The sequence below is a fragment of the Tetrao urogallus genome (assembly GCF_951394365.1).
Source record: "Tetrao urogallus genome assembly, chromosome: 4".
NCBI classification, from domain to species: domain Eukaryota; kingdom Metazoa; phylum Chordata; class Aves; order Galliformes; family Phasianidae; genus Tetrao; species Tetrao urogallus.
Genome location: NC_136817.1, coordinates 44,557,449 through 44,573,553, shown reverse-complemented (window position 1 = coordinate 44,573,553; position 16,105 = coordinate 44,557,449). Strand labels below are relative to the sequence as shown.

General features: G+C 34.2%; 1 protein-coding gene across 1 annotated transcript in view; it reads right to left on the bottom strand.

Moving 5' to 3' along the window:
- DLC1 (DLC1 Rho GTPase activating protein) overlaps positions 1-16,105 on the bottom strand; it is a gene marked incomplete at both ends in the record, with an annotated part of 199,855 nt that overhangs the window by 125,495 nt on the left and 58,255 nt on the right. Inside the window, one exon of the mRNA XM_079534612.1 lies at positions 556-589. Coding sequence (XP_079390738.1) covers positions 556-589 — 34 coding nt within the window. The remainder of the gene's footprint in view (positions 1-555; positions 590-16,105) is intronic.

The following is a 16,105-nucleotide window of genomic DNA, read 5'->3' as shown; positions in this document are numbered from 1 at the left end:
ACTAAGCTCGCTAATATATTTCACATATCAAGTACAGTGTTCGCAGAATAAATATAACATACAAGAATAGAAAACTGGCCTTTTGATACTGTGAAAAATTTTGCCAAAATAAAAATTCCTATCTCCAGTGAAGTACTTCAGAAAAACAGAATTTCATGCCATACTTACAGACAGATAGCAAAGTTCAAACTAAATCATCCAATCCCACTAACTTGAACCAACACATTGGCATCTGTGTTTGCTAATCAAGACACCAAATAAGTCAGAATAGCATCTATAATATGAATGACATGTAAGGTATAGCTGCAATTCAATAAGGTGCTTTGCAAGATAACATCAAACACAGATGATATCTCTGTGATATTTCACAGAAGTCTGAACACTTTTCAGAAAGAGAAATGCCCCACTCAGGAAACAATAAATAACACACATCTAACAGATCTCTAAACCTGTACATTCAAAATCCCATGGATAAAGACATTATTTTCCCAGCTAGTTAAAAAATGATATATTTCAGAAAGCAAATACAAGGATATTAAGAAATAATTTACTCACCAGCCTTCTCCTTTTCTGAGATAACTGGCATAGCCTGGAGAGAAAAAAGAAGAAAAAAAAGAAAAAAAAATGCCACTGTTAAAAAAAAATAAGGAATTTAGGGAAAACATTATAAAATATTAATGTAGAATTTATGTGTCCAGAAAGTCTGAAAAGAAGCTTCAATGTGAGAAACATTTAGAAACATACGGTTGCCATTTGAATGACTTTCCATTATTAAACTAATAACTGCTTACAAAATAAATAAATAAAGGATGAGGACAGAAGGGAGGAGATGGAGTTAACACAATATTCCAGGGATTTCATTGTGAAATAATCATCCTAGCAAACATGCCCACAAAATTCCAGAATACTGAATAGACCTGAAGGAGTGAAGATAGAAAACTGTAGCTGAAGATGAGATAAAATACACCTTTCTACTTAAGAAGTCTAGAATAATTCTACCATTGAATTCATGAAATCAGGGCTTGGGCTCAAACTTACTTGCAAAGCATGCTGATTTCTTTTATTTATCTTTTATTCCTTCTTCTTTATTAATTTATCTTTTGTTTTCTATATCTTTCCAAAGGAAAGTAATAGAAATATTCTCACATTGCTGTAATTGTTTTTGACATTATACTTTTTTCATGTTAAAAGAAAAGCATACCATATTTTTCTTAAATTAAATAGCTTGTAGGCTGAATTAATAGCACAGTGGAATTTATATGGTACACATACAAACAACTAAAGAATGCACAACTGTGATTAAAGTAAGAAAGGCCAGATGAAGTATGGGATTGGGTGTGCAATGTATACAGAACTGCCATGGGAATCAAGGTATTATGAACATTGCTGTGAAAGTAATGCCTCCTAATTTGCTATGTTGGCCCACGATGTCAGAAGTGGGTGCCAGTGATACAGCAGTAGAGGTTGAATCTTTCTCCAATATTCTGTTACGTTCTGTAGCTGTGTGACAGATGGCAGCTGAGGGGCAGCCTGTAAAATGGAGCCTGACATGGAAGTGCATATGGAGTAAAGATGTATCATGCAATTCCTACATATGGAAAAAATGGCACCCGTTGACATTCACTGATGCTTATTGAATGGTTATGGAGCCCAAACTGTGGACGTCAGCATAGTGAGGTTGAGAGCTTCAGCAGAGATGACAATGATGTGAAAGACAAGCTACATTCCAGACGGCCATGCAGATTTTTACGGGTATGACACACAGGCTCTTTCATTGCTGGTGAAAATGCATAGCTAGTGGTGGTATCTATGTTAAAAAGTAATGCTTTGTAACTGAGAATTTGCTGTATCAAATAATGTTATTGTGATCTTCGTTGAATTTTCTATGGAAATAAATACAAGGCATTACTTTCAAGGAGACCTATGCATTTTTACAACACTTTTGCTCATGGCATTTTATTCAGTAAAATTTTTCTACTCCCGACACCAGAGGAAAAAAAAGGGGGAGTGATGGACAGAAATCACAAGACAGTTAACTTCAGACTTCTTGAAACAGTTTTTGAAAAAATTTGTTTTAAGATCTGTTCTGTCCTGCTCTATAGAATGTTTTATAACATTTAGAAAAATAAAATCATTAACAATATACAGTAATAAATACTTCACAGAGACATGATGTGACAATAAGAAGTGTCAGCTCTGAAATCATAAGCTGTATCATGGAGAAAGGCAACAGATTGATTGGGGAGGCCTTTCAAAGGTCAAATGTTCAAGGTCAGGATGAAAGGATGAAAGGTAAGTAGTAGCTGGAAATATGCAGAACTATCACACCTCAGGACAATTGTGTCTGTCACAAAATTAGTGTTTCTGTTACTTAGAATGAAGAAACACAAAGTTGCAGGTAATGTAAAAATTGATTGAGGTTTGCACATGAAAGTGATTCCTATGTTAACTACAGTAAACTTGTAGCAATCTATTAAGACTGATGGTATGGAGACCAATATGGAACACAACCTAACAAAAGCAAGAATTTTAAAATGGAGTCATATGGATGGATAGAAAAAAAATACTAGGACTAGAACACTGGAATATAAAGAAATATATTCAAAATGGTAGCATTGCAAACTGTGTTTCCAGAAAATAATTATGAGAAGGACCTCATACAGTGGCCCAGTGGTACAGTACAGTATACAGCACAGTATAGTACAGTATTTATAACTTCAATTTTTCACTATTCCAGGTCCACAACAATGCATTACATACATAAAAATGTATTATTGCCTCATTTTTCTTCTTGATATCAGATTTGTCCCTCTTTTTTTCCCCCCCAGCCAAACATGGTTCCAAGTCCTCTATGTGCTTTTATAGTCAGAACTCAGAATGGTTTGAGTTGGAAGGTTGGGTGATCTTGAGGATCATCAAGTTCCAACCTCTTTGTCACAGGCAGTGTTGCCATGCACTAGATGCATACTAGATCAGATTGCCCAGCCTGGAATTTTAACGATTCCAGGGATGGTGCATCCACAACATCTCTGGACAGCCTGTTTCAGCACCATACCATATTTTCAGTGAAAAATTTTCCCCTAACATTTATTCTAAGTGTTTCCACCTTTAGTTTAAAACCATTGCCCCTTCTATCACTATCTACAATTGAAAAAGTTGATTTCCTTCCTGTTTACCATCTCTCTTGAATACTGGAAAGTCAGCAAAACTTTTTTTCTCTGATTTGGTCTTACTGACCAAAGAAGTGAGTTACTTATTTGTACACAGCACATAATACAATATTTTCCAGGATCCAAATATATTCTCAAATTCTTGTGAATACAAATAAAAAAACGAACCAAGAAAACCACCACCACTAACGAAAAAAGCCTCTAAAAATTTACTGCAGCAGCAAAATTAGTGAAAGTAAAATGTTTTCCTTACAACAAAATAGAAAGCAATTTTTTTTCAAAGAAATATATATCATTATCCTTTCAATCATAAAGACTGCAAGTAACAGGATTGTTTGTCTTAGAACATGGTATAATGGTAAACTTATAAATTCTGAATCCATTAAAATAGTTATGAAAGATGAAAAATTTTCTTCTTAAGTCAAGACTATAAATAAGCAAGTTTTGCTCAGTAATTCTTTAGAATTTAAGAATTCGTGTCATTGTTTTAGTCAAAGATTTAGATTTAAGGCTTTTTTTAGTCAAAGATTTAGATTTGCTTAGCTTAGAGAAAAATGGTAAATCTTCCTTTATTAAAAAATTCAGTAAAAATAAAGGTCCAGATTTTTATAAATCTTTATCCACAAGTACTTTCAATTATGTGTGTTTTCTAAACAGAGTGTAAATCTACTGAATCAAGATGCTTTGCTTTTTTTATTCTTGGCAAAGAAATAAAATGAGCTAAAAATTGTCAGAACACTCTTTTGTTACTTAAAAGCTGAGAACAAAACCATAAATGAACATAGCATTTCTTGTAACTTTTAAATAATGTAAACAGTAAGGCTTGCTCAACATCATCACAGGCAGTAATGTTATTGGTTCAATTTTTTTGTTAGTACAGCTACATATACTTGCTTACATGCTGTCCAGTGGGAAAACATGGTTGTTACTTATGAGAAGTACTCTCATCTCCAGTACACTTTTGAATTCACTTGGGACCTCCTTCCAACGAGTTCCATATGGTCCAAATGAATTGCATTCCCAGGAAGTGATTTAACATTTCTGGCAATAGAACAACTAAGCCAGATTTTCTTGCTTGGCCAGATGGGTTCACTGTAACTTCACACTATTTCTCACTTCTCACAAGCTGTAGAACTTGACTAACAATTTCTACAAGGTTGGGTCATTTAAAAACAAACAAAAAAAAACAAACAAACAAACAAAAAAAAAAAACAGAAAGAAAGAAAAGAAGAAAGAAACAAACAAACCATAAAGCCCTTTCCCACCCAAAACCAAAAGCCCTGGCATATAATCTTTTTACATCCCCTCACTGATATCAATACTCCCTTAATGTCAAACTTTTTTTTTTTTTTTTTTTTTTTTTTTTTTTTTTTTTTTTTTAAATGTGCCCTTAGCAGCTGGGGGAGGAAATCCCTCTGGAAAAGTAACCAGGCACGACTTGCCTATCAGCTCATTGCTGAAACATACCATAGACTTTTATATATAGATATATTTATACTAAAAAGCAGGATTTTACCCTAAGAAGAGATTACCTCAAATGTCATACCTAATATTTCTGTATGCACTCTTGCTGTTTTGCAACTGATCCCATTTAAATACGCTGTCTGCAAATATGAATGTAAAGTACACATAAACGACTGTATTGATGGGATATTTTTATTTCAATTTGCAGTTGCTCTGCACAAATGTAAGTAATTACATGCAGCACTGGATTAGATAACAATTTCCTTTGATTTTTATTAGAAGTTAGGTGGAGGACTGTCTTCTGATTAGAAACAAAATAGCAGAAATCAAAACTTAAAGTTTATGATCAAATGAAAAGTTTTATTTGATTGAAGCCAGAATATCTAAATTTTTCAAACTTTTAAGAGTATTTTAACAGGAAAGAGATGTAAATATATAAAAAGGCCCAGAATTTCAAGTGACAACCATGAGAGATTCATTATGGGCATGTTGACACAAAATACCCTCTTTGTATGCTTTCAAAGTGTGGGAGGGAAGACCAAGGATACTGGATACTTGAGCAAATAGTTCTGTGTAGTAACACAGACTACATCTAACATTCATTTACTGAAAAAGGAAAGAAAAAATCCCTGCCACATTAGCTTCCTTATATAACATAGTCAAAGTTCAGATATTTTGTCTCTGAGTAGGGCAGAATAATTAGCACTGTAGCTTTTCTGAACAGGAGCAGTACAGCTAGATACTAAATGAGTACAGTGCCTTAGTTATTAATGAGGAATACATTATCAACAAAGAGTGAGCATATTTAGGAGCAACTTGTCTCTTCTGTAGTACAAAAATATATTTTTTCATACTGATCCCAAACCTGGGGATTAAACCATTATGAATTAAGATAGCTATCTTTTTGTTCCATGCACTCACAAAACATAAAAAGTTCTATCATGGCTGACTCTTTTGCAATGGGCTGTAATAGAAAGGAAACTTCTGTATAAGCTGGAAAACTTACTGTAGAGGAGCATGCAACATACAATTTCTGAAAAAAGTATCTATTGATATCTCTCTGGTTTTGGTACTATCTGACAAACCAATTGGAGTGAGTCTATATGTCAGTTTTCCAAACACAAAACAGCTCATCTTTATTTTCAAGACAATAAATCACTTTTCCCCTCATCCACATATTTTCCCCCAGAACAATATTTCTGAAGCTTTTTTTAATTCTTATTTTTATTTTTTATTGCAGAAGATAAAGTACATCTGGCACCATATGAATCACGTTTTCAGTTCTGCCAAACATTCACGATGAATATTTGACAAGGCCTTTCAGAACACTGTCAGCTCTCCAGCCGTTCAGGTATGCATTTGAATAGGCATGCTGAGAAGATCTGATAAATCTTGATCTAAAACCGTTTTTCTATTTTTAATGCTGAATTAATTATTTTTCAGTTTTTGGTGTTTTTTTGGGGGGGGGCGGGGTGGATTTTGGTTTTGTGGGTTTTTTTTTTTGTTTGTTTGTTTGTTTTTCTTATGAGCAAACTGCTGCCGTGCTCACACATTTTTCCATTATTTTCTGATACTCTTACTCTTCCCCCCCCCCTCCTTTGGAAATATATCTAAATTGAGAAAAGCTACAATTAAGTAGAACTTAATAATCTGTTTTCTGACAACTTATCAACAGTCAGTGAAAAGCTTAGGTCCAAAAACAGTCTCAAAGATTTATAGATTCCCTCAAATAAAATACAGGTAGACAATGATTACAAACAGTGGAAGAAATATTTCTACTGCTCAGAGTGAAAAGAAGGGTCCAGGGTAACCGTTAGTATACTAGGATGGGAAAACTCAGACTTCATATAACTGGGGACCAGTGTCTTTTCCTGAGCTCAGGATCTTGATAAGATAAGCCTTCATCTTATCTTTTAGAAGCACTTCTACATCAATCACCTTTTAGTGCTCCAATTAAAAATCACTGTCTAAATTTTCACTTTACTGAAAGTTCCAGTTGCAAAAAAGCTCTTTATGCAAAAGTTTTACATAGAACTATATTTTTCACTGAAATGATTTACTTTAAAATCAAATCAGTATTTCAATTTCTAGAAAATCCGTAATTGTATATTAAGGAGCAGAAAAGATCAGTTTTCAAATTTTGTAAGCAAAAATGACTACTATTTAGTAGTCATTTAAATAGGATAGTTGATTCTGAGACCAGAAACCAGTATGTACATTTAATTATATATATTGCCTTCCTTCTGCATAAACAACCACTCAAAAGAATGAAAACCTCTGAAGAAGAATGATCTACTTAGTTTCTGACAAGAGAGAATACAGATACAACCTCCAAGGAAGTATTAATGCACCAAGTGACAAAACTCTGTATTTTGTTAAACAACGGCCATAGTAAAAACTGATGTCATCACTACTCTTTGTCACTTTGCCTAGAGACTTAAGGAATTTTAAAATTTCTCAAATTGTATATTCTATACCCTCAGGAGTACCTAAATAAGCATTTTCTGTTATTTAGAAGGTATGCACTAGTTTCCTTAATTTGCTTAAGTTAATATTAACTGGTTATTTTATGGAATAAAAATCAATGATCACTCAGATGGCTTGAAATTAGGGAAATACTGCAGTTCATAATCTGGAATTTCCTCACTGATAACCTCATTACCTGGTTCTGACTTAATATCTCCATTGGAAAAGTTTGAAACTAAATCCTTTGTTACTAATGAATCAGATCTAGAAAGTAAACATCTAAAAAAAAAGCAAACATCTAAAAAAAAAGCAAACATCTAAAAAAAAAGCAAACATCTAAAAAAAACCTTTTTAAAAACTGATCACTTAAGAAGGCATCTTTTGGTACTGAACAGAATCAGTATTTGATATTGAACTGAAATCATAGCAATAAGATAAGAGAAAAGCCAAGGAAGATTGATATAATTATTTTGAATTATTTACAAAAAATATTTTATTAAACTCAAATTTTTAATTTTGTAAACTCGCCATAGTGGATTTTTTTTTTCTTATAGGTTAAGGAACAAGGAAAAACAACAAATTTCTGGATAGGTAAACTTTAGAAGTGGAATTCGTCTACGTCTTTTTTGTAGTCATTCATTTTACTGCAGATTGCAATTGCTAATAGTAGAGCAGAAAATAATTAAAATCCATCCAACAATAAAGTTTCATCAATTAATTAACTCCATTTAAAAATTAACCAACACCAGATTCAGAGGCCTCTAGTTAGACTTTGACTAGACTACAAATTTCTGTTCTGGTGAAAGTACAAATTTGTACGCTTGCCTGCATATGTTCTCCTTCAAGCTGTTATATGCTTCTCTCCAACCACTTTGTTTGCTGGCCAGATATTTCTGTTTGTTCGAGCCTCTTCATGCAACTGAGGTCATGCACAGAGACCCCATCTAGCCAGTGTAAAATGATTGGCACTCCTCTCCCCTTGGGTCTTTTGCCAACAGCGTGCACTAAGACTGGTCTGGTAACTTCCTACACCTTCATCAGTCAGCTGTCATATTGCTATCCTTATGAGACTGGAAGTACAAAAACAAAGATTTGGGATCATTCTCTTGTACCACATTCGTGTTACTATGGACTTGCCATAGATCAGGATAAGCTTCCAGTGCTCTGAATTCTGTCAGCATCACATCAACTTATATGACAGATAATGGGAACGGTTTATTCGCAACTTCTTCTCCATTAAGGAAAATTTAGCTGTAGTACAGAATTAAGTCTTTATCCTTTAAGGGTATTTCTAGAGATTTTAGTTTTCAGAACAGCAGCTGTAGCAGCTCAAAAACTGAGAGTTACCATCACACTTTTTGGAAAGTGTATTTAGTAATGACTATGATTCTTTTCAACCAGCAGTTGTCAGACTCACATTATTTGCATATCATGACTTGGAATAAAAACAAACATGTAAAATAACCTTGGTTAGGAACTATGTTCGAGTAGTTCCCAGGATAAATAATTCTGTTTCCACTTGACCTACTTTTTAATCGCTAGACAGGACTTACAGCTTCAAAAGAGAGGTCAGATAAATTTTGATGTTAAGAAACATTTATACAGCTTATGATAGTAACATAACATGCGCTTCATCCAGTTCCACTAGTCTCTTTCCTAAAGGAAGATTTAGCAGAGGGTTGTTGGAGTTAGGGTAATATGTTTAGGTCACAGTTGGACTCGATGATCTTTTAGGTCTTTTCCAACCTGAGCAATTCTATGATTCTATGATAACTTGAGTGTTATCACCAAACCAGAGATATGACACTACCTAGAACTGAAACAGCTCCAAGAGTGCTCATGCTTTTCATCAATTAGCAGAGGTTCTATTAGGGTTCATTTACACATACAGAGCTTTTTCCCAAGCTTAGAAGTCATTTATTTAGCTAATGTTTATCTTATAAAACCTCTTACAATAATAAACACATCAATAAACCCTGAGACATAGGCAAATGTGAACTATTGAGGAACTAAAGGACACCCAGCTCTAGAGCAACAGTAAAAGATAATTAAAATCTTATGTTTCTTATTTGTTCCCACATCATGTAATGTGGACAAATGTGATTTTGCCTTAAAGCTCTTAAATCTGGGGACTGCTTCTGTATGGCTGACAGAAATGCCAGGTGATCTCAGTCTTCTCATCTCTTTATATGCAAAACTTGCAACCTTAGAATCACTCCAGGTTTCATGTAAATAAAAAAATTCTTTCAATCACGTGATGATAGAAAAATCAAATATTACATGACAACTATAAGTTACCTAATTCCTTTGAGCATCTTCTCCCAGAGTAAAAGGGGAAATTAAAAGAAAACACTATCATTTCTGGCCCCCTCCAAGAAAACAAAGAAGCAATTCCTACCCTTTATCCCAAGAAAAGCAAGTCATTCTTACTAATTTTGAAGGCGGTAGATGTGAAAATCGGGAAGCTTGTCTCATTCCCATGTGCCAGCCTACTAGAATGCAGAAGTTCAGAAAGATTAGCTATATAAATCATCATATATGTAAATGAGCCATCTGATTCTAATGCTCTTTCCATGACGTCAGCCCAAATCCACTAATTGATTGCTATCTACAGTTTTAAATTTTACTGGTATTCGTCTCCTGGATCTCTCTGGGGTCAGAAGAAATAAAACCATATTCAAATTTCTTAATTATTAAATATACAGGATTGGTATTTATACTACTTGAGGAAGATGTTATTGAGTCCAGCTTTATATCATGAAAAAACAAACTGGACGTAGAGCATTGCAATAACTGACTGATACCAAGAGAGAAGTGACACCTGCTCACACTCCTATGTTAATCCTGATCTTGAACTTTATCAAGGCATAGAAGAACAGATTACTATAAATGCTGCATGTCTTCTGTAACAGCTAAACCCTTACTTTCTAGGGAAGATTGCAATTCATCACTCAAGGAGACGAGTCACATAATAACTATGGTAATAAAAGAGTGATGGAAAAAAGAGTGGGATAGCATGCCAGACAGAATCAGTGGTAGGTCTAGAAGAGTCACTTTAATGTCAAGTAAAGAGTGTCTTATTTTTACAGGTGTCAGAGGAGATCAGAAGATTGTAAGTGTAAAATTAATACATTGCAGTTAATTATCACCGAGTCAGCTTAATGTGATAGTTATCATATGTCTTTCTGGTTTACTAAAGCAAAACAGATCAATATAAATTATCCTATTTGCTTTGACAGCGTGAAAACAAATGGCCAGAAGCATAAGCACTCAAGACAGTAGCTTGGGAAACAGGAGGAAGTTGTAAGAAGAGAGCAAATACTGAAATGCGCTGTCTGGATCTTGTTTGTCTATTTGACCATATCCTTGGTATCTGTTTCTTTGTGCTTCAACTCATAGCAAATGTGACTTTAAAAAAATTTTAAAAAAAAAAAAAAAATCACCAAACAACACTATTGTAACTTTGTAGTATTTCTCTAGTTCATACAAGAGAAGAGATGAAATGGATGTTTTCTTGGGCACTGCATAGGTAGCGTACAATCTTTTAAGCGCTTGTAAAAGTTGTAGGTCACAGAGAGTAATTAAAAAAAAGGTGAGAAAAAAATTTTTTAATTATTTTTAGTCCATCCAATAACTTCTTTCTTTCAAAAGAATTTATTTATTTATTTAAAGTAGGAAACAAATTGTTTATATGACAAAACTCCACCCCTTTTTCCACGAAGGAAGGAGCCAAAAAAAAAAAAAAAAAAAAAAAAAGACTTAGAAATACACAACAAGGAAAGATGAGATGTTTCTTACCACTGAGAAAAGAAATGGGAGCTTTGCCTCCTAAAAGATCCTAAGGAGACGACATGCAGAAGTATTTTTAATCCAAATATAACAATCTAAGTTCTAAGAAGTACCCTTGAAAAACCTCTTTGGAAAACAAAACATTAATCCGCACAGCTGTTTTATGGTAAAATGTTTATAACCAGTTTATCCTTTTTTTTTTTTTGTTCCAGAAAAAAATAAAAATTGCTACTTTAATACCTAAATTCTGGTCAAACTGAGTGTCAAACCTTTTTTGCTCATGTAGCCAAAAGCTTGGTTCCTTCAACTAATAAACCAGATAAATATTTCATCTGCCATATAGTTTCTTCATCTGGAATTACTGCCGGTATGAACACTACTCCAGGCCTGGTGTACATTTCCTCTCCTGTTACACTTCTTTACAATCTTTTAGCTTCTTAACTTGGTATTGCCCAGATTAAATTTTTGTAGTATATACCACATGAATTGACACACACACGATTCCCATCTCTGTGCAGTAATGCCATCTTACTCCCATGTACTATATGTCAAGCTAGCATCTTTTATGTCATAAAAATCCAGAAACAACCAGAAATACTCATATATCTGTCAAGTTTCTCATGCTGCTGACATATTTTACACCTGGGAGGTGTTTTGCAGTTGACTTCAGCGAACTCAAGGTTCCACTCACCACCTTAAGCTTCAACTATAAAGATGACACTGTATTTTTTTTCCTAATTACCAGGTACAATCTTATATTCAGACAATAGTTAACGACAGCCTGTGAAGGACATATTCTCTGTGTAAATCTTTTCTCTTATAAATTTTTATAAGACACTTAAAAGTTGGGGTATTCAATATTGGAATTCACTTATATAAGTTCTGAACATCATCATTTTCTATAGAATTCTCATTTTGATGGTATATTTCTAATTGATGGGAGGGAAAAAAAAGGTACTTTTATAGAGCAGAATTCTGGTGAGATCAGTTGGATGTTTGCCGAGTACTCCAGTAAGGAAAGGCTCAATTTGACACTGTCTGACTCAGAGCCTTCCCATTTATACTGTGCCCATTTCCTTCTAAGAGACATAGTTCTGCATGTGTGTATTCTATGTGCTACCATTAAAATCCAGAAATTTCAAATCTTTTACTAATTGCTACTTTTACTATTAATACGGTCTTTTTAAGATCACTCCTTTCCCAGAAATTTCAAAATTGGTCCTCTTTCAAGATCATTTTTTTTGTTTTGAATTTTATTTTTGTTTTCTTCAGGCATTCAGCAAAGAAATATTTCCTCAACATTTGAGTTCCCACGCTATTTCCATAAAAATCTCATCTAGGCTTGCGAACAGATGCGCTGCAGATCCTGAGAGGAGCAAGTAGGTCCAGTTATGTGAATTGCTGGGCATTTGTTGCATTTCCCCAGGATCATGCCCTAATAGAACAGTTTCTTTCTGAATTGTTACATCCTTCACAAACTTTGTGTTTTACAAAGGTTTTTTTTTTTTTTTTTTTTAAACAAAAAAAAAAATTCTGGTTTCTAAGCTTTCAAAAGTTTCCTGCAGGAAACAGCACGCAAGAGTCCAAGTACACTCTTTGCTTTCAGACCAATACCAGTCCCCCAGGGAAGACTTTGACTTATTCCATATTTTAGTTAAGAGAGACTCATTACAAGTATGAAACATTTTCTGCAACAGCCCTTTTGACTGAACCTTATGTTCGCACTCTACTCTCCTAGAACCAATATTTCACAAGCATTTAAAAATATTCCTCTCCATGAAGAACTGTGCGAAGTAATCTAAAAAGAGCCTACAAAAGTAGGCTTTTTCTTCTCTCTCTCTCTTTTTTTTTTTTTTTTTTTTTTTTTGAAAGCAGGTAGTTTGCAGACTGGAAAAGCAGATTTCTGACAAAATAGCTGCAGTTTGAATTTTAAAAAAGGATTTGGGGATATAATTACATGAGTATGATAAAGTTTGAATTCATCCACGTTACTCCCTAGTTTTATTTAGTTTGAATTACAAAGTTGCCACAGGAAGGGTAGACTTATTTATTTATTGGATTAGTTTCTTGTGTCTTGGAAGCTGAGCAAACAGAAATAGGGCTTAGTGAAAATCAACAAACAAAATAACAACACTGTAGCAATCCTTCTGCCACAGAGCTGGTGCCTGTTTTTCATTGGAAAGAATACAACTTTGTTTTTCATTGGATACAACACAACAACCCTTGACCACCCATGCATTTCAACTTCCTAAATGAAGTCTGTAGCTGAACTTGATGAGCAAAGAATATGTTGTGTTAGCAGAAAGCTACAAAAAAAGTCTCTCATGACAGAAGTTTAGAATTAAAATTGTATTTTACATTTGCCTGAGTTTTGATTGGAGAATAAAAGTGATGATAGGAGTAGAGGATAGTCATTACCTTGTGGCCACTGAAAGAGAAAACATTTATTAGCTGGTGCCAAGGAGAGCAAAGGAAAGAAATAAGTCAAATTACAAATAGATTGGATCAAGACTTTTCATGCCTTTTCATGTTCATTTCTTTATTAGTTTGCACTTCTAGTCTGGTCAAAAATTGAGAATTGAGAAAATCATCTGATTCACTTTTGATAGGCAAATCCTACTCCCCACCATCTGAGTTTAGCATGATTTAGAAAGAGAGGGAATGGAGAAGTGGGGGCTCAACAGGCTAGAGACTATTAATAGAAGCTGGACGTCTTCCAACCTGTGAGACTAAATGAAATCTGCCCAACCACGCTGTATGAGATGACTCATGTGACAGCAAGGCTACTAATATCTGTGAAAAATCAGAATACTGATGGCTGGCAAAAGACATACCCCATGTCCAAAAGAGGAAAAGATGAGAAGACTTTTAATATTTCCATCTCACCTCTGTCCAAAAAAGATCACGGAGCACACCTTGGAATCAGTTTCCAAACACAAGTAACAGGAAGGCAATACTTACTGTTTTTTAGCTTATATGAACCTATATAAAAATCTGTTGAAATAACAATTTCAAGCTGCTGTTGAAAATCTCAATGTTATAACCACTAATCACAGAGTTCTGAAAATTATTTCTTGCTCTTGTTCCTATTGCAAGTTGCCTAACATACTTAAATTCTCTACATTAAAATATTCACTAATGTAGTTATATTTCATATTGTCATTTTCTTTTTAGCTTTTTTTTTTTAAAAGAAAATGTTGAAAATCATTATTTCCACCTGAGTATTTTTCATCTTTTATGTGAATGAATCAAATACTACAGAAATTTCCTACAACAGAGTAAAACTGAGCAGCTAGTCTGATTTCTGTGTTTTGTAGGCAACTACCTTTCATCTACTTCAAATAAATAATCTTCAGGAGACTAAAGTATTCAGGAGAGAATCAAGCTACAGGTCATAGGTATTCTGGAAGTAATTTAAGTTAACTTATTAACTGAAATAACCCAGATAGGGAAAAAAAAAGTATATTTTGTTGGGCACCTTGTGAGGAAGGGAAAAAATATCAGTATCTTGCTCTAGAGATTTTTTCTGAAAATTGGTTTAGCATGGGAATATACATAAACAGGACAGGAAAAAAGGTGCCACGCCACCACTGATCATCTCTACTCTGCATGTTATCTCCATTTGACATTAATGTTTCAGAAAGGTACACAGCAGGTCCTTGGTTCTCAGCCTATCCATTGCCAGTCAGGGAACATCACTCTGTTATGATGCTAGGGGTGATAAAATTAAATGTTGGGTGATATTTTACTATATTTTATTTCTTGTTTTGTTGAAGAACTAAACCAGGAAAGTTTCAGGCTGTCTGAAACTGAGGGCAAATTATCTTCCCATAATCCAGTAAAGAAATGATTGTGCATGGAGGCTACTGGAGTGAGAGAGACCTCTGTAATAACCATGTCACATTTCCAAGGAGAAGCAGGAGGAATGGATTCAATCTTGTTAACTAGGCATTAAGTTAATTTGTTTTAAAGATTTAATTCAAATCAATGTCATCTAGTGAAACATATCAACAACTATCAGCTACCCTTTTACCATGAAAATTAAAGTTCTTAATGTTAATTTCAGTCATATTTTGTTGCAAATGAATCCTCTTCTGCCTTTGCTGGCAAGACTTAAAAGCCACCCGCTCTTTGATATCTTTTCCACGTTCCTATTTAGAGCCATCAAACCACTCATTACCCTTTGGGCTGATTCCTAAGGAATTGAAGATAAGATATGCTATCAAGTACTCACTTCTAGCCAAGTCTGACACTTCAGGAGAAGTGACAAAATTAACCCTAATTCCACATGTTTGCATATTTAATTTGAATTACGTGCAGACAAATGATGTTTTGCTGGAGTAAGCACCAAGCATGATCCCTGACAACTGTTACAGCTCTGCTGCAAGAAATTTGGTAAAAATAAACACCAATTAAACATGTGAGAAATCAATGGAAAGCCTTCCTTGACACTGGCAAGCACTGAATTGCATTCCACATCAAACAAGACTATACTTTCACCTGACCTCTTCTGAGTTCAAACACTAAGACACTTGATATTGCTTTGGTCAATTCAATCTCATCTTCGTGAGATATTTTAGTTGCCTTCTCAGCTTTGGAATTTACAGCTGAGACAATGCTTGAGAGAGTTGCTACCTAGGACCCAACTGAGCACACCACCTTAAAGGTTTTACCATTGTAGATATGCCATGTGGTACTGTCCGTAAGAAGGAGAGCTGTTGAGTTATCTCATGCTCAGAAGGTTTTCTTTAGGTCACCTAGTTCATAAATCAACATGATAACACAAAGCCCGTGCCTTGCTACCAACTATAAAAAGGACTCTGGAAAACAATTACTCTTCACTACTCTTGAGGTAGTAAATGTAAAATACTAGGGGTCAAGACTTCTGATTTATCCAGTAGTGTTTTTTTTTGTTAGAGAAGCCATATAAAAGGGAATATTGAAATTTTGTTTAAAATACTATGATAGCTAAGTGTTTTGTTATTCAACTCTGTACCGTTATTCTTGAAAATAATTTTTCTCGAAGTTACTTAAGATATTGTTACAGGAAATTACTTTATCACTTACCCAGACTTCAAGATTAACAACTTAATTATTACCCACTTTAAAGACAATAAAAATATTTTAAAATTACTTAGGATGTAGGGCAAGGTTGCTACAAAGAAATACTCCGTTAGTCTGTCTCATTTGGATTAGTTCATCACATAAGTGAAGAG